The sequence below is a fragment of the Rhinolophus hipposideros genome, assembly GCF_964194185.1.
Source record: "Rhinolophus hipposideros genome assembly, chromosome: 17".
Taxonomy (NCBI): Eukaryota; Metazoa; Chordata; class Mammalia; order Chiroptera; family Rhinolophidae; genus Rhinolophus; species Rhinolophus hipposideros.
Genome location: NC_138063.1, coordinates 23,318,410 through 23,338,434, shown reverse-complemented (window position 1 = coordinate 23,338,434; position 20,025 = coordinate 23,318,410). Strand labels below are relative to the sequence as shown.

The 20,025-nt window shown below is 40.5% G+C and overlaps 1 protein-coding gene across 3 annotated transcripts in view; it reads left to right on the top strand.

Moving 5' to 3' along the window:
* Window positions 1-19,106, top strand: part of SETBP1 (SET binding protein 1) — a 352,849-nt gene extending 333,743 nt beyond the window's left edge. For all 3 annotated transcript variants that reach the window (XM_081078692.1, XM_081078693.1, XM_081078694.1), the window contains exon 6: window positions 13,755-19,106. In XM_081078692.1, the coding sequence (XP_080934818.1) occupies window positions 13,755-14,374 (620 nt within the window). In that variant the 3' untranslated portion in view covers window positions 14,375-19,106. The remainder of the gene's footprint in view (window positions 1-13,754) is intronic.
* The last annotated feature ends 919 nt before the right edge of the window (window positions 19,107-20,025 follow it).

Here is a 20,025-nt window from a genome sequence, read left to right as displayed (position 1 = left end):
AAAACAGAGTAATGATAATAATACATTTTATCTTCTTCCCAGTGATAGTATCATTCACACCTCCATTGAAGCCCAGTGGGAGGCTTGGCTGTGAGGTACCATGCTCAGGGGGAGTCAGGTGCGATTATTGTAATGAGGACTCCGGGCTCAGGCGAAATGTGGGAAAGAAAACCTCCCATACGTGAAGCGATTTCTATTAAGATACTCATTTTATATCAAATATTCTTTATAAATGGGAAAGAATGAAAGTAGGCTCATCCAGGTGCAGATTTTATGCAGCCAAGAATGAAAGGGCAGAAATATTTTATGCTCAGTTTTGAGATCATGGTGAGCCTGCCTTGTTCACGGGCTCTTTCCATTTCCAGAAGACTAATTAGATTGTTGGTTTTAATGGTGGCGAGATAATTTAGTGGCAACTGAAAGCAACTGTGTTAATGAGAAGGGGGGACCATGCTTTGGGTTTCCTGTAATTAATGGAGAGTTTTTAAAAAACTTATTGGTTCCAGTGAAGTTGGCATACTGAGCCCAGCTGTTGAGAAGCGGGGCAAGGTCTTTCCTGCTCATTGCTGCAGAAATGGCCTTAGGCAACGTGGCAGAACTGTGTAATGACTGTCATTAAGAATGATCTTTAGTGGTCCAGGCAGGCTGTAGTCAGTCTAAGAGAGAAGAAAGACAGAGAAAGAGGGACAGAGAGAAAGAATGCAGTGGAGAGAGAATACAGTAAGGATTGAGAGACAGATATAACTCAACAGACAGACAGGCAGCAATAACATTCACCATCAGCCCTCTTCATTCTACCTCTGTGAGCTACTAGAGTCATACCAGAGTATCCTCCCAGAAGGTCTCCTTCTCCTGCTGCTTAAACTGGAATTGACTATGTAAGGCTGGATTGGAATAGACTAGAAGGGACAAAATCCTTTTGTGCTGCAGATGAGGAAATTAAGCCCAGAGAGGAGAACTGTATTAAAATACTACCTGGCTAGGAATTAGGAAACCTGGAAACTTTCTGGCTACCACACAAATGTATAGTGGAAACTGGATTTGGATCACTGTTATTGTACATCCTGCAGTAATTATTCATTCCCTTAGGTAAGCCACTGAGTCTAATTGAGACCTCTGAGTCTCGGTTTTCTCATCAGAGAAATGGGAAAAAAATGTCTGCCTTTTAGGCAGTGGTGAGAAAGAAAGGAAATAGCAGATCAAAACACCAATCACATATTCAAAACAATATATCACTTTTATGACTCGTCTTATGTCAAAAATGGAGTCATGTCATGTTACTTGTATGATTCATCATGTTAAGTCATAATTTAGTCATGTTAAGACTCAGGTCATAATATCCATTAACTATCTTTAGAAGTTTTATCCTCACTCCACCCTCCAAATATCATTATCTTACGGCACAAAAGCCCCCTACCCATAAGGGTATTAACTGCTCCATGGAGCTCATCTAACTGGAACTTCTACAACAAGTCTTTGTTAGAAATTGTCAAACATTTTTAAGTACCTGTCACGTTGATACTTGTAAGTATAAGATTAGACCTGCCCTAGGGAAACTTTTACACCATTTGGGAAGGCCTGGTTCCAGAAAATGAGATGACCAAATAATATTTTTTAAATGAATAGATTTAACAATAATCTCAGATACTAACAGAGCAATAATTTAGCAATTGACAAGTCCTTAATTTCCAACTGAAAGGTACTAATGAAATTCAGAGGACAATGAGATGATCTGGAAAGGGAAGAGGTAAGATGGCCTTCTAAGGATGAATCGAGTTCAGTAAGCAGAAAAGCAAGAGAGGTATCATCTCTGAGATAGGCGTGTATGTGTACGTGAAATAATAACAAAAGAGGCTGGAAGAGAGGTGTAGGGTAAGAACATGGTCTTCCTGAAATTCTACAATCAGGTATGGTGACCATTCTGAAGGGCAGTGATAAAATGGCAGTCATGGGCCAATAGCCTGTCCACAGTTGTATTTTGATTGGACTACAGATGGTTATACGTCTTTAAAACATGAATAAGCATCTTGTAAATGTCAGAACATTGACATAATAATCAAGATTTCTGGCTTTTTGAAACTTACACTGTTTCATAACTTTGGGCTCATTGCTACCTAGAAGCAACTGATTGATACAGAATATTTGCCCATTTAGACGAGCCATATTCTCTTCAGTTTCCCAAGTCCTCTCCCATGCCCCTCTACCTTCCTTCGTAATCCAGACAAACTTCACTCATTATATTGTCTGTCTGGCTCCCTGTGGGAAACCATTAAAAGAATTTGAACCAGAGAAAGCAACAGGATCCAAACAATGTACAGGAATTCATCATCTAGCAGAAATAACATGGATAATCTGTAGTAATGTCTTGTGTTATTTAATTACGGAATTTGGGGTTGGAAGAGCCCTTAGAGATTGTGAAATTGAGAGAAATTTGGCACTCTGATGCAGTCAACAATAGAAAATTAACAGGGAAACCCAGGTTTTCTCACTCCTTATCTAGCTCTGTCTTGTTAAGGAAATGTGGTATAAAACTGGCTTTGAAATAGGGCAGCCCTTGCTTGAATTCTTGAGTCCATGTTCTCTTAGATGTGTGCCCTTGGAAAACTAATTCAACCTCTGAGTTCTCAGTTTTCATCTCTGTACTATAGAGATAGGAATGTCCTCATGTGGTTGCTATCATAATTAAATGAGGGAATATGTGAAATGCTGCAGACTGCACTATAGATTCTCCAGAAATGTTGGTTTCTTCCTCTTTCCTTAGTTTCAAATGAAAGCAGGAACGATGCATTCCAGTTACCTTGTATAGTCTATGGTACAGTACAAAGAGTGGATGTTACAAAAATAATCGTCGAGTAAATGAGTGATGGAAAAACCATGTGCACCAGCCCTAGCAAAGAATAAAAGTCCTTTTTCTCCCCTCTCCCCGACTCAGGACTCCTAAAATGTGACATCTGTTATTTTTATGTCATTTGTAACTACTCTGTTGGTTTGTTTCATGAGGTCTGCTTTTGAAGCATACACAGGGAGGGAGCTGGGCTGCTTCCACCTCTGAGTTTCTCACCTGTTGAAGAATCTTCTTCCCCAGGAATTGTTAACATGTTTCCTTGATTCCTCTTTAAACGAAGAGAGACCAAATAGCTGTCATACAACACGAGGAAATGTGAGTTAGGGCTACCAGCGGACAGGTTCAAAAGACAGAGCGAAGGTACTGATGGAGGGAATTTCCACTGTGCACTGACCCCAGCAATGCTTGTGAACACCCTGTGTGGCCTGGACCCAGGGCTTGCCCCATAAAGATGACAGAGTTCAGAACAAAAGAGAGTAAGCCTCATATTAGCTTTAAATTCAGCAGGGGATCCAGACCAGCCTCAAGCAGTGTCCCTGGGTCGCTAGAGTTTCAATGTTCAAAAACACTTCTCTAAAGGACTTTCATGTCCTCTGATACCTGAAAATATTTTGAGATGATTTCCCTTATTTTGAAATCCAGTTTAGTTAGTGCCTAAATAGCCACAATCCTGGTCTTTCTCTCGTGCAAGTTGCCAGAGTTAAGTGATTTGGGCTTACATATGGAAAGTTCATTTTGTTGTGTAATTAATGGGAAGCAGACTTTGGGAAGCTGATGGTCCAGGCCCTTATTTATATGAGAGCATATGTCTGTGTTTTGTTTATGACTCACTCTCTTACTCCACGCATTGTAACTTGGGTTTGTTTATACTAACTTTTCCTAGAATCCCAGCCACATGGTATATGAGCCAATAATTTATGGTCTCTAAAAGGGAAAGATGATGAATGAGCTTTTTCCTGTTAAATTGTCAAATCTTAAATTGAGGAAGGAGTATTTGCTGCCTTGAGTCTGCCCAAGCTTCTATATGGGGGAAAAAAAGAAGGAAAACAATAACTTAAAAAAAAAAAAAACTACTTGTATAGTTCTCAGAACTTGAATGTATAGATATTTGCCAAGAGAGCATATGATCACTCCTCCACAAGAAACCATTATAATTCTGATCCAAATGTTCAGTAATGAAAAGACCATTCATAATGTCTCTGTCTCTCTCTCTCTCTCTGTCTCTGTCTCTCTGTCTCTCTCTTTCTCTCTCTCTCTGTCTCTCTCTCATCCCCCCCTCCCGCACCTCTTGTGCACATTTTTGGTGTTAGATAATTAATATGTAATATATACATGTCTCCGTTATCCAAGGACCCATGGTTTTAATCAATCTACAGGATTAAATGTTCAAGCTGGTTTTCTTAATGGAACTTAATAAGTTCCAAACTTTCTTTTGTCATTGAAACGCCACTTCTCCTACAGAGTGGTTTGGATATCAGTCTATATTTCATGGTACTTCCGTGCTTTTGGTCATAGCTGAGATACTCCCAACAGTTAATGGACCTCTGAGGAGAGTAGGGAACAGCTGAAATATGTGAGGATCCAATTTAATTTATAGTGATTTGGATCCCCTTCCATAAATCCTTCCATATTTCACACACAGACTTTAAAAAATAGATGTTAAGCTTTGGTTTAGGTCAAGTCCCGTAGATTGATTTCAGTTCAAGGAAGTCAGCTGAGTTCTGTGCTGGTCACAGACTTGAATGCCCAGCACATACCTGGCACAAAGCGGGGCTCAATCAATATCTGCTCCAAGATCGAACAAGAAAGGTTAAGACATGGTCTTCATCCCTTAAGAAAATACATTTTAAGAGGAGAGATAAATGTAGATTAATTTTGTCATTTCAGTATGTGACAGACCATGAAGTGTTATCAGAGAGATCCAAGCTACGTAGAGGGGACCAGAAAGATTCATGTTGAAATGAGAGTCCTTAGATGGCTTTTAGGAAGAGAACGGAACTGGAATTTTAAAGAGTGTGTAGAATGTATTGAAATAAAAATATCAATAAAAAGCTTTAAGACGAATTATCAACTGAATTCCAGTGGGAATTTGAAAGCACTGCTACCATACCTACCGTGTTTCCCCAACAAATAAGACCTAACCAGAAAATAAGCCCTAGCATGATTTTTCACGATGATATCCCATGAATATAAACCCTAATGCATCTTTTGGAGCAAAAATTAATATAAGACCCCGTCTTATTTTCGGGGAAACACGGTAGTCTTGTTTGGTTTTGTTTTCGTCTCTTTCTTTCTCACTAAGGCAGGAGAATTGCCTCTAGATGAAAGGAAAATGTAAGACCTTTTTTCCCCAATGCAACATCAGATGCAATATCCTTTTTGACAGAAATAATAGAGTCAGGCACCCACCTGTAGGCTATGCAAAGTTATTGTTTCTGTGGTACATCCATCATCTACTAACCAGACACAAAAATATGTGAAAGTCTAAAGCAATGGCTATACATTGCTTATTGTTTTTATGAAGAATGCAGGGATACCTTGCTATATAAATTTAAAACTTTTTCTTTGAAATGTTCAGTAAAGAGAAAATGAATAGCATTCAGTTGAGTACTTGAATCATGCCCAGAAGGAGTTAAAGGGACAGTCATTAACTTTGAGAGCATTTAAACCCTATAGATATCCCTACATCTGGACACTTGTTGAGAAAACAAAATTAAGATTCAAAACTTTCACAACAGACTAGAACACTAGACTAAAACCAATAAAAATTAAACTTTGCAGATTTAAAAGGAAGGTTTGTATTCAAGCTCAAAAACCAATTTCATATAGCAACGGCCAGTTTCGGTGGCAGTTTATTTGAAAGCATTGAAGGGAGTTAATTGAGCTTCCATTTACTATGAGCCAACAGTTTGTTGGTGCTGCAAAAAAGAAAAAAAAAGTAGCAGGGTTATTGTTTTGTTTTGCTGTTTAATGTAGCCTTATTATTAGACGTGTCGGGCCTTGATCACAGAAATTAATCAACCCAATTTTTCTTCGATAATTACTTCAGACTTGGAAAATCAATTCAATTCTGGGCACCAAAGTTTAAGATGAGATTTGGTAGATGATAAACTCTCCAGAGGAGAGTGATCAAGATGGAATATAGTCTAGAATTCATTTCATTTAAAATATAGATGAAGGAAGGAATCAAGGAGGTCTTACCTAGAACAGAGAAATGACTTGGAGGTGAGTGACTTTTTATAGAATTACATGTATCTAGAAGTAAGGTTCCTGCCAAGAAATTAAGTTAAAAAATTTGTCTGGAAGCACAGAACTGAGGGGTGAAAAGTCAAGACGAGAACCTCATTCTTTTCAGGTCCCAATCAATATGCGTTCTATTAGACTGAGTATTTAAATAAACAAATGCAATTATTAAGACTAGGCAAAAAAAAAAAAAAAAAAAAAAAAAAACATGGCTATCTAACATTTGATGTAATTCTTGAAGTTCAAGTGTGGTCAACCAGGATTTATTTCATCCCAGCCTAAATGTTAAAATTGTAAACATTTTCATAAGAGCATGTTTGTTACATTATTCTTTGTTCTTCCCTGTTCTTCTGGTTTTCGTTTGGGGTTTCAAAATTTAAAAATGAGACAGGAAATCTCTCACAAATATGAATATGATCTCCAATAGGTAGACTATTATATAAGGGGCGGTATTTATGGTTAAGGATACAGCTATGCCATGTTTGAAAGGAAAGACAAAAGAACTATAAAGAGCCTTTTGAGAGGGTGCGACCACCCCCGCCATGTGACCACCTGGCACGCTGTGAGACTCAACAGATGTAGCATTAAACTTTTTGGCATCAGCTACATTTCGATCTAGCCTTTCGCATTGTCTAGTCAGTCTGATGGGTCCAGAGCCACACGCAACATACAAAAGCCAAAGTTGACTGCAACAGACTAGGGCTAAATGGCCCTAGTATTCCTCCGTTTCTGAGAGCAGCCACTCACAATTCACTCTTCTCCAAAAGCCTGGGAAGCCACTCTGACCCTAAGAAGTTTCACCCCGGAAAAATTCCTAGACTTAAAAGACTCTTCTGTAGACCCATCCTGGGTCATTCCTGTTCATGAATACGTACAGTATGTCTTATAGGCAGCTGCAATCTCCTCTGTTGCTAGTTCTCTGATCTCGGAGCTCTTTCCCTTCCCCTAACTTGCCCAGGCCTGCCAAAGTCCTGGTTACCTTCTTTAGAGGTTCCCTGAGCAAACTAGCAGTGCTCTTATTTGGCTCAGGCTCTCTCTGGAGACAAACTACCACTGCCTTTATCTGTCCAAAGTCACCAATGGATTGTCCAAAACCCAGCTCATGAAATGACTGGTATTATTTCCCTGTAGTCAGAGAAGTCAGGGATTCTGAAAATCTAGGGTCCAGGACCTCAGAACTGCCTAAGCAAATAAAGGAGGTGCCTCAAATCCCGTTCCAGAAGATCTCCATGGATAGGACACTCCTCTGACTGCCTTGGATTTGCATGCAATTCAATTAAAGGTGCACTGGGGAATATGAAGATTAATGATATCCAGGCTTTCGTCTCTAGGAGCTTGCAATCTGAAACAATCCAGCAGGAAATATTAATTAAGCATTTACTAGGAAAAAGGAACTGTTCTTTGTCATGAGGGGTAGGAAGAACACATACGATCTGTCTTCAAGAAGCTTTAAGGCTTCTTAAGCCATGCACTCATGTAAAGTAAAGATTTTCTAGGATTAAATATTGACTGGATAAACTCTTCAGGAACTTAGAAAAAGAAAGGAAAAAGAAAGGAAAACTTTAAAGCAGTCCAAATTTTTGATCATGTGGTGATTTCCATAGCATTATTTTGAACAGAATATGCAAATACACATTCAGATGATATGCATTCATCTTTTCAAATATTAAAAAAGTTGAAATAAATACGAGATAAGTAATCTTAAAATAATTTTAAATATCGTTGAACTTTTTATTATTAAGGAAACAAAAGCATTTTCACTGTCATCAACATTTTAGGCTAATTTTAATATTTTTAACGACGTTTTCGGGAGGGCCAAAGTGATTGAGTTTGAACACTTCTTTTTAAAAAATGACTGTGTGTTTTTTTTTTAACACTTGTCATAAAACAGTTGAAGATCTGATCCCGAATTCAGCGTGTTCCAATATGGATGTAGTAGGGTCAAAGGCTGTTTCACATCAATATAGATCCAAAAGGTTTTCCTGATGCACTTTCTAGTGCATCATTTTGCTTAATCCTGTTTTTTTTCAATCCCATCCGTCAATTAACCAAAGGTTTTTGTTGAAATCTGGCTAACCATCTTCCTTCTTAATAATCAAATGCTCTTGCATATCCAAAGGATTGCATTTTCTAATGAATTCAAATCTCTGAAACTGGTTGTTTCGAAATTAACTGTTTCCAAGATTTTTTTCATTTGCAGATTTCAGGGATTTTATAGGTTATAATATATCATTTTCAGCAACAAAATTGCCAAAACAGTGGAACCGAATGGAAGCACCTTTATATGGTGACAAATCCCCCACATCTGCAAACCTGTATTCTAGATGACGGCTTCCAAACTGGAAAGCCACGCTATAGATGACCAGCAGCAGCTCAGATGTGCCCTGCCTGGCAGAGGTCTCACTCACAGAGGCAAGCTGCCATCTTTGTCAAAAGCACTATTAAGGCCACGACTATAGATCAATTTAAATCCTAAGAAAGAATGGAGAAAGTTTGCATGCCAAGGCAAGTTGCTTCACACATCCCATTAAAATATATAAAATGATAAGCAGCATTAGGAAAACAAGAGATCGAAGTACAAAGTAATAATTTTAAAAAAATGCACCATTTGCATGGGAGAACATTGAACAGTTGAGTTCCCTTGAGCTTGTATTTGCTGAGCAAGTACTACGTACCAGATCATGCACTGCTGCAGGAGTGACCTGTGCCAGGGAGAAAAGTCAGGCCTCTGCCTTCGAAGAACCTTCTAACATGGATCAGCAAACAGTGCAGTTCCCACTGCACCTCTCTGCCTGGAGTGAGGCAGATGGTGTTCAGCCGTGGCCATCCTGGAAGGCAACTCAACTCCAGCCAGTTCACCAGTCCCCAATATTATACCGTGTCCCCTTAGGGGTATTCAAACAGCCAGAAAAATTCTAATGAGTCTAGAGATCATTTTGCGTCCCTCTCTGACCCACCCAAAAATTCCTTGTAAAACTAGCCTGTGTCATACACATGGGCAAAGTACAGTCTCCAAACTATTAGTACCTATTCCTTGGTAACCTATGAAACTACACCTTGTTAGCCCTTCTTTTGCTCTGAGCACGCACACTACATCTCTAAAGCCAGTGTGCAAAAAAAGAGTGCTAAGTCCAGTCTTTGATTATCATAAACGATGTGGCTAAATCAACGAATGCTGATGAGCCAATCCTCTGATAACGCGAGTGAAGAGATAGAAAATCTAGATTGAGACCAAAACCAATGGCAGTTTTAAATACAGAGAAGTGTCTAAAAGATGATTTGCATTGCAGAGTTAAGAAATGAATTTGCATTTTTGCCTTGGCCACTCATAATTATTTTTTTAAACTAACAAAGAAAAGGCAAGATATAGGACAATTATAGGAAAGACAGCAAATATGGAATCAATCTTGCTGCAAGAGCCCAGAAATTACTGTCTAATAATGAAACAATTTGAAGAGAGAAAAATCTGAAAACATTTAGAGGGACAGTGCAATCATAAGCAATAAGGAGAAAGATTTGTGAATAGCAAACCCTGCCAAGTCCAAAGTCCTCCCCCCACAGTAGGATTTCAGAATGATTAGATGAAATAAATGTGTAGAAAGTCACCTCACATTTGGCAAGGCAATTGATAATGAGTATAGGAAAGAATTATAACAATCTTTAGAAGGGAACTTTGAGAGCATCTAGTCTAAGGCTCCAATGTCACAGATGAAGAAAAAGAGACCCAGAGAGGATAAGAGGTTCGTCCTTGTCCAACTTGGTTTCCAGCGGCACCTGCGCAAAGCAGAAGCTCCCAGCGCTCTGCTTCTGTCACTCACAGGGATGACAGTCAATCTTGTTTCATCAATGCTTCCACATACCTTCCTTATTATTGTGAAGTCCATCCAGATGATACCATATGATTTCATCTGTAAATATTTGAGTATTTACTTCTAAATGATAGGTACTTTTCAAAAAGCATGATCCCAATGCAATGGTGACACCTCAGAAAATTAACAATAATTGTATATCATGAAATGCCCAGATAGTATACACATTTCCATGAATTCATGAAATATGATCTCTTTGGACAGTTTAGTTAAATTGGTATCCAAATATGATCATCTTTTTTCTTAGGTCTCTTTTAATTTACACTTCCACGCTCTTCCCCTGACAGTCTCTCCTTGCATCTTATTTGTTGTTGAAGACACCAGGTTGTTTGACCAGAGTTTCCCACCGTCTTTGTGTTTTATTGAGTGAATCCCAGTATGTCCTGTATATTTCGAGATGGTTAGGTCTAGGGCTGTACTGCCCAATACGGTAACTATTAGTCGCATGTAGTTATTTAAATTTAAATTTAATTCAATTAGAAATTCACTGTTCTCAGGCACACTAGCCACATCGCAAGTGCTTAGTGGCCTTGTGTCTAGTGGCTACTGTATCTGACAGCACCGATAAAGAACATTTCCACCACTGCAGAAATTTCTATTGGACAGCGCTTCTCTAGAGGCTTAATAAGGTCCCAGGAGATAGCTTTGGAGGGAAGAGATACTTACCTCTCATCCACCCCGTCTTTGGCTCTCAGCTGACTTCGAGCACTCTGGTACCTTTAAACGTCCACACCTGGACATGGAAAATGAAATAAAAATTCAAGGGATCTCTTTTTTTAATTTGCATACACGGCTCACTTAAAAATACGTTTAGTATATACATTTTTATTCAATCTATTTTTTTTTAGATTTAACCATGTTACACTATTTATTTGTAGTTTACTCCTTTTCACAGATGTGTAATATTCCATTGTTTGAATGTATCACAGTTGGTTGATTACCCTTCAATTAACATGTAGGTTTTCAGTCTTCAGAGCTTTAGGGAACATCCTTGTATATCCTTGGCCTCCTGTGACAAACGAGTAATGGAGGCAACCTGGACATGGAGTCACCGGGGCATCGAGCACACCCATCTTCAACTCTAGGAGTTATTTCCCAGTCGCTCTCCAGAATGATTATACCAATTTACACTCCCACCAACAGTGTGCAAGTGTTCCCACTTCCTTACAGCATGACCAACGTTAGGGGGTTTCAGACTTTTAATTTGTACTGATATGGGTTCGTGTACATGCAGTAAAAGTATGAACACAAGCATGAAAATAGAAGGCGATGGAATTGAGAGGGCATCACTGACTTAGCTGAATCTATAATGTTTTCTTTCTTTAAAAAAAAAATAAAGCATCGATGGCACGAAGTTAACATTTATTACATGTGCATGGTGGGTACAAAGGAGTTGGTTATGATATTTTTAGTAGTTCGGTAGGCTTACACTATTCAGAACTAATTTTTATTTCATAATCATTTTTAATGCAAGGGCTTAATAAAAAATAGGCAGCATATAAAGAATTATTGAATATAGTATTATCTAAAAGGTTCCCTAAAGCTCAGTTTGTTTTTGGCATTTGATGCTAAAAAAATACACTGAGAGAGACATTCCATTGGTTGGTTATCATTGCCCCAGATGATCCTGCTCATGGATGTTTCCAGTCAAGCTTTACTTGGTCAAACATTGCCAAACTAATCGCCCAAAGTGATTTACTTTGTAGATGCATGCTCTATTATATATCACAGCATTTTTTTTCCCCTGTGGATGGTATAAACGAAAGAGAGAGTCAACTGTAAATGGGATCTGTATTTGGAATAAGGCCGAAGTTTTGTGGAGTAGTTCTGACTGGTTTTCATTTACTCATAAACTATGTGGACAGGGTAAATTGCTTGGCTCTCACGTGGTGGCCTGCTAACTCTTACTGTCACTCTATTTGCAGTGGTTGTTTTAAAAATCCAAACTAGAACGCTTAGAGAAGAATCTGACTGTAAGGTGACAATGATTAGTGTGCTTCATCAGTCCAGAAACAATTTTTAAATCCTTCCACGTAGAAGGCACCATGCTACGCCCGTGAGGGATAGAAAGACCAGCAAGTGTTGGAACCCTGCATCAGAAAACTTACAATCAAGCAAACTTTTCCTTTTACTGACAGTACAAAAATTTCATTTTTGCAGTCAGAACCACATTCTGGCTTTGTTCTATTTTGATCCTTATAACTGATTTTAAAGATTGTTTCCTAGTTACTCATTGCTCAGTAAGTCTTGCTTTGACCTTTGACCAAAAGCAGTAACATTTTGACCTGTCCTATGGAACTCAGAGATTCTCACTCCACACTGCGAGTGGTGTAAATAACTTCAAATAAAACCCTCTTGCAGATCTGTGTTGGGCACAGCATGAGAGACAAATGGGGTAAAACATGGGAAAGAACAAAGTGGGAGTTTCCAAGAATAAATGAGAGTGGTATCCACATTTTCGGCCTTTTTTCATCATCTCACGATATTTATTCCACTTCTCCACCACTAAGTTGAAAAACTTGGGGCTAACACAACAAACCATGCTGCTAAAATGAAACACATTTCCTTATAGTCCTGAGATATTTGGTAGGGTCAACATCTTCAACCCTACATCTGGGCTTCTTTGGAATTGAGCACTTAGGGGTAGTTATAATAGCAAAGAACTAAATGAGGACATACTTCTTAAGTTTATAAATGGCCAGAGGGAGAGGCCGGTGTAAAGATGGGGCAGCAAAGTATATGTGAGTGCCCGTGTGTGTGTGTGTGTGTGTGTACATGCATATACATGTGTGCCTGCTTGTGAACAACACAAGAAAAAAGAACACCCTAACCGAGGAAAAGTCTGCTACGTCTTGAAGCCATTCACACTTTATGGTGTCTAAACTTTAAAATGAAGCAGTTCTAAAGGCTATTTAGTGGCGGCAGTACGGGACTTCCTGAGACTAGAAGTTTGGCTCATAAACTAGAGGAGCATCTGGTCCCCAGGACATGAAAAGAGCTCTTTGCAAACAATAGCCGGTAGCACAAGTGTAAATGATTCAGAAACGCCTCACTGATATTTCCCTGCAGGTTCCCAGAGGATGAACTAGTTAAGGATGTGATCAAGTGGACATCAGGCAGCTTGACAAGTGCAGAGCATTTGGGGGCAGGGAGGGGGGGATTAGAGAGATGGTGTCATCCCAAATCGAGAGTCCCAGAAAATAATCCTGCCTTCTGCCAGTGGAGGAGGGTTAGGAATAAAATAGTTCAGTTACATATTCCAGTTCAGGTCAAGGCATCTCTTTTTGGAGGTTGACGGTCTATATGAATGACCCAGATGGCTTGATGATGGAGGGCTGCTTGTCATCCTATTCATTCAACATTTTCTACCAGAAGAGCAAGTATAACGTAATGCTACACTGAATCAGATGAAGTGTCAAAGGGCCATAAAAAAATAAAAGCCATAGTACGAGAAACTTATAGTGGGATTCTGACACTGACTCCTGAGGTAGAGCTCCTTACATGGCGAGCCTCAGTTTCCCAATCTTTCAAATGGGAACAAGAGGATTTCACAGGCTTGTTCTGAAGATTGAAATAATATGCATAGAAATGCTTTGTACACAAAAGATATTTAACTGATGTCTAGCATGTTTAATTTTCATTTAAGGAAAGGACGATGATTGGGTGCTAAGTCATATCCATGGCATTAACTCTCCATAATCTTCATAGCCTAATAGAATGCCAGTTGTCACCCACAAGGCTAGGTTTCAGGCGGCTGGCATCCCGTGCTCAGTTTCTTCTGTCTTCCCCTCCTGCAGCCAGCCCCTCGCTGAAGAAACGATTCAAGAGGCGGGAGATCGAAGCCATCCAGTGCGAGGTGCGGAAGATGTGCAACTACACCAAGATCCTGTCCACCAAAAAGAACCTGGATCACGTGAACAAGATCCTGAAGGCCAAGCGGCTGCAGAGACAATCAAAGACAGGCAACAACTTCGTCAAGAAGAGGAGAGGGCGTCCCCGAAAGCAGCCCACCCCGTTCGATGAGGACTCCGGAGACCAAATGCCGGTGCTGGAAAAATGCATCGACCTGCCCAGCAAGAGGGGCCAGAAGCCCAGCCTGAGCCCCCTCGTGCTGGAGCCCGCCGCCAGCCAAGACACCGTCATGGCCACCATCGAGGCGGTCATCCACATGGCGCGGGAGGCGCCGCCCCTGCCCCCGCCGCCGCCCCCGCCCCTCCCGCCGCCGCCCCCGCCCCCGCCGCCGCCCCCGCCTCTGCCCAAGACCCCCCGAGGAGGCGGAAAGAGGAAACACAAACCTCAGCCGCCTGCCCAGCCCCCGCAGCTGCAGTCCCCGCCGCAGCCCCTTCCCCAGGAAGAGGAGGTGAAGGCCAAAAGGCAGAGGAAATCCCGAGGGAGTGAGAGCGATGTCCTTCCCTAGGGTGGGTCTGGGCGTCTGGACCTGGGGCGGGGGGACTGACGCTTTGGAAGTGCAGTGAGCCGGGGTGGGGGCGGAACCCCCGCTGCAGGGACACCGTTGCCCTTCTCTCCAGAAGCTGAGCAGGCAGCATCGGGCCAGATGACGGGTTTGAGCCATCAGTAGTTCTTGGGAAAGCAAAGCAGGGGCGGGGGTCATCTTCAAAAGAAGCGTGTCTGTGCGTTACAGGAGTTCCCAACCAAGCGGCTCTTCGGTAAGGCTAGAGCCTTTACAGGTGAGTTGGAGAAGACCCATCAAGGAGGAGAAAGCTGGTGGCGCTCTCTGACCACCTGACCTCCTACATCCAAGGTGCACCCTCGATTCCATTGCATTTGCTGGCCAGGAAAATTCAAAGGGAAATACCTTCAATTAGGAAACATTCCAAGGGGAGAAAAGCTGCAAATTTCTCAACTGGCTTTGTGGTAACCCACTTCCCATTTAATTGGTTTTTTATTTCTTTTGGGTTTTCAAGCGTGGCTAGGCTTTGGGCCTCCAAATCGTCTTCAAGTGACCTGAATCTTTCCGTTCACGACAGTTTCTCAGATGGACTCCTGTCATGAGAAGGTGGAATTTTAGTGATAGGCAACCTTGGACTTCCATTCATGTTCTTCTGATGCCTCCTCTACCACACATAACACTGGTTGTAGCATTGTGTGTCCCTACTTTTCCTTTGCCCATTATGTACTTCCATATATTTTTTTCATTAACTTACTGGCTGCCTTCTTTTCCTCGATACTCACCTACATAATGTAAACCTTGCCTGTGTTTTAACATTCACCCTTGGCATGCTGTCCCAAGGAACTTGGCTTTGAATCCCACTCATTGCAAAACAGATACTCAGTATTGATAGAGACTTGTTAATGAGTGAGTTAGAGCAGCTGACAATATGTTGACCCAGGTTTCATCCAGGTTATTTTTATACTTAAAACATATCATCAGATATAGGCAGAATAAAATGGTTTTAATACCCCACAGCAAATGACATAACTGACAAATTACCAAAAACTGAGACCCCAGACCCACCAGAAAGATAAGTGTCTGCAATGCCTTGGTATGCTTTTTTTTTTTTTTCATACTACTAACTATCATAGGTCATGGGGAAAAAAGGAAACAAAATGACAATAAAAGTCCATTATCTCTTGGTAATTATTTCTTAAAAGCAAATGGGAGTAAGTGTTCTTATCTGAAAAATAAGTAAATAAACAAAAAGCTCCAAGGGTATCACCACTCCAATGGTATCAAGCCACCTTGGAAATAGTATCCAAATTGTGGTTGCCTTAATAAACTAAAACATTTTTGTACATAATGTAATTATAAATCTATCAGTCTGCATGGATGCAAACTGTGTGTGACAAATCGTCTTTTAAATGGTCAATTTCAACTGTACATTTCTCATCCAAGTTGTACTCTAGCCGTTGGTTTAGCGTGGACAGATATTCCATCCCTATTTTCCATTTCCACAGCCCAAGTAACATGTTAAGAAGACTCAGAATCATGAAGTCATTCCATTGCCGTAGATGTTTTCTAAAACTCACATGTGGAAATTTCAAATAAGTATTTTCAATTTCCTCCCTCCCTCCTCCCTTTACCTTCCCCAAGACATCCAATACCTGGCATGGTAGATGAGAGACACTGAGAGACAAAATTAAGCTTTCTAATGGGAATTAGAATATCTGGTTTACCTCTATGTTAAGTTTCTTTACAGGAAGTTGGGACTGGCTGGAAATTGTATTATTACTTCAGAACGTAACATATTGCCTTTAAAAGAGAGATGGATTTTTGTTGGGACCATAAGAGAATAAGGGATAGGGTATCTATGGGAGTAAATTTAAAAATTCCAAGTTAATATGCTTGCAAACGTCACTGCTCTGTCATGGCACCATCAGGTGGTTGAAATTACGCATGGAGTCACCCTGCTCTGTGCAGTTCGCGGACTGCTCATCATTTGCGGCCCACTAGGTCAGTGGCATTTAATCCTAGCAATATGTAAGTGTAAAGTAACGCATTCTCCTGTACTTTAAAGCATGTATCATAGATACTCAGTTTGTGACCTAGGTTGACCTTTGGCATTTCACATAAGTTGAACAGCAAAATCAAACCTGCCACTTCAATTTGTTCCCAAAGCCATGTCTGAGTGGTTCCAAAGTCACCAGAGAGGAAGTTTTAAATTAGCCCCCATCACCCCACCATTGCTATGAAAGAGCAACCATTTTCATTCCAATTAAGCTGTAAAGGCGTTTCTCTCCTGTTGGAATCTGAGAATCATTTCCTTTCTTTCTTTTGCCCTTCTCCTTTCAGTGTTGTACAGTTTCCCCTACCAAGTCTGTGAGCAGACTAATCTTCCTGCAGAGGAAGCTTCCTCTAAGCACTCTAAGCTTCTTAAAGAAGGACCCGAAGCTTAACTGGCATTCACCTCTAGTAGGTGAGAAATTTCAGATAACTGGAATTTTCAAACCATTGAAAGGTATGCCAGGAGACATACAGCTGAGTTGGAACTTATACGTAAATTCAGTTCCTCAGTTGTCATGTGAGGTAAATGCAAATCCTCCATTTTCAATCCTAAGAATAGGTTGCAAAACAGCAGAGGACCAAAACTGAGGCATACTACACAGCTGTTTGCAGGTCCGGTCACCTGCACGGCTGTCTCTCCACCACCCAGCTCCTCCCTCAGTAGCACGCTTTTTTTTTTCCTTTGCTTTTATAACTCATCTCATTGGTACGACCATCTCCTTATGTTCCATCCGTCACTTTTCCATTAGTGTTCCCTCTCTTCTCTTGGCTCAACAATGGGCCAATCTAGTTTCATATCTTGTTGGTTGGTTAGAGAACCCTGATTGGAGGTCTCCAGCCAGCCAACAGTGCCTTCTGTGGCTGCGTTTTATTTAGAGAAGTTATCCTTTGGGATGCACCAGACTGCATACACAGCTCCACAAAGTGTTTTATTATAAGAGAAATCCCTTGGTTTTCTTTTCTGGAATACTTGCCTTCAGCAAGCAGGAGTGAACCCACTTATAATAGAGGGAGTCCAATTAGGGGTAAGCAAAGGATGAAATCGAGATAATATCAAAAACCTCCTTGAAGGGGATGATGAGTCTCTGATCCACCTCCCTAAGTGGCTGGGGAGCCACTTGCTCTTCAACCCCTCATCTCAAATGAGAGGAACAGAAGTTTAACTTCGTCTGGTGGCATGGCTCTGGCTACAACCCACGGAAGACAGGTCAAAGCAAAAGAGAACATGTTAGGGGCTGGTTTGTGACTTGGCAGGACCAGGCCTCAACAGCCACTGACAGCCCAGAGTAGGTGACTAAGGGCTGACAGAGGATTAGCATGTTTACTTGGCTGCGGTCTGGAGTGGGAGGCCATCTTCAATGGCAGTCAGAATTTGTGTTCTGCACATTGCTGGGTCTATAAATATGATAAGCAGGTGGTGACAGAATTACAGTATAAGGTGATGTACTACATGCAAATCCTAAAGGATTTGGTTTTAGGACTTAAGTAGAAAATTCCGATCTTACAGCTTATTACCCAACAATATTCAGATAATGAGCTTTTGGGGAATATTCTTTTCCCTACCGCTAGGAAGATTTACCTGGGAACTGTCTCAAGTCTATACATATATTTCCAAAGCCTTTAAATGCCAACTGTAGCATGGAGAGAGAGGGGGTGGCAGAAGCCGAAATGCCTCAAAAGCCATTTAAGTGTTATATCGCAGGATTTTCAATCTTCATTATGTAAAAGTAGATAAATATAGACATTAGTCTCAACACTACCCTGTAGCATCACAATGGTCCAAATGCCAGAGCTTACAGATAATGTCATCACAGTGCCTAGAAACTTGAACTGTAATATACCGTAGCATTTTCTTGGTGTTTTTTAAAATTTCCATGATACAAGGCTCCCCCTGCCTCTTGTTTCTTGGAGAGTTCGCCCCACAGATGAGTCTGCCTTCCTCGTTGGTCTCAGTCACTCGGGGAACAGTCTTAGAAGCACATATCAGAAACTTCCTGGATATCTATTGCCTACTTGCCCAGGTATAATAAACACTAAAAGGGGGGGGGGGGGAATTGAAAAGTGCTGCCACTGGTCAACACAAAAGGGCAGTTCCAACCTAGGTTGGTGTCTTTCTTTTTCTTCCTTTTAAAAAAAAATCTATTTCTTAAATAATAATAAATGCACATGATGTGTTAAATATGTATATATATATTTCAAAAGAAAAAAAATGGGGCACAAGATTGTCTTACAAGTCGTGCTGGCTAATTTTTAGTTTGTATTCATAAGTGGTTTTTAAAAGCCTTTTTTAAAGTGTAATTTGCATGTTCTACTTTGATTGTATGTAAACATATTTTAGAACAAAAAAATGTATTTGTATTTTATTGAATATAGAGGCAAGAAAATTGTACATTGTTTGAAATGTTCTTTTTGTAACAGTTTTTATTCATAAAGCATTTTTGTACATTTAAAATGAACATGGACTTGCTGTTATTTGAGGCGTAGATACATCTGGCATGCTTTACTGTCATGCTCCTCCATGGTCTTAGATGTTGGGTTTTAAACATTTTTTCTAAAAGAAAGCTCCATCTTTTTCGCTACCAGATCAGGTTAGCACAGTATAGAGCACTTAACTATTAAAAAAAAAAAAAGTTAATCCTATTCATATGTTATTCATTGTGTGAAATTAAAGACATTCAATTCAGTCTAACACGAGTTGTGAATTCTTTTGTTTTATTTCCCATCTGCTTCACATCACAGCATTTGGGGGTCTTCATTCCCACCAACTGAATAGAGAATCATTGAGAAAATTCTAACCCAACTCTTGCCTTTTCGTATGAATCTGGGACGTACATCGTGGGCACGGTTTGAATCTGATTTACTGGGTTACTGTTCTGAATATATCACACCTGAACATCAAGCATGGTTGATTCAAAGAACCAGTCAGACCTCTGCTGAAAGCAATCAAAATGTATTTGTAAGATGTGGGAGACTCATCCTGTCCTAAATTTTTAGAAGAACATTGTGGGTGAGGATTAAGCTTTCTTACTAATATCCCATGCTGTCAGATACCTGCAAGATGGACCCTTGGCTGCACTTCAAATTGGACTGGGGGTTTATTTAATCAACCACAGAGAGTTCCTGGTGGTCTACTGAAGTTGACCAGTCTGGGCAAGTCCCTAACGGCAATGCCAGGAGTACACAGTCCTTGCTCTGAAGGAATTTACAAGGCCAGCATGTGGAAAATGAACTAGCAGTTCTAAGCAGAATGTGGCAAGTGGCAAAAGAGTGCCAGGGTCTCAGAAGGACGGTGGATCCCCCCAGACCAGATCTTGACTCTTTCGGTTCCAATGGTTAGTTTATATTCGTAAGTGGATTTTAAAAGCCCCTTTTAAAGTGTAACTTGCATATTCTAAGTTGGCCATATGTAAACATACACACATTTCTGTATTTCTTGCCTCCTTTCTTTATCGCATCTTCGGATGTGCCTTTTCCAACCGCCAACAAGGTAAGTAGGAAATGTTCTGCTAACCTCCGCATTCCTAACTGTCAATCCGACACACCATGACATTTATTCTAACTTTCGGTATTTGCAGCACCCGCAGCGGAATAACGGAAGTCGGTGG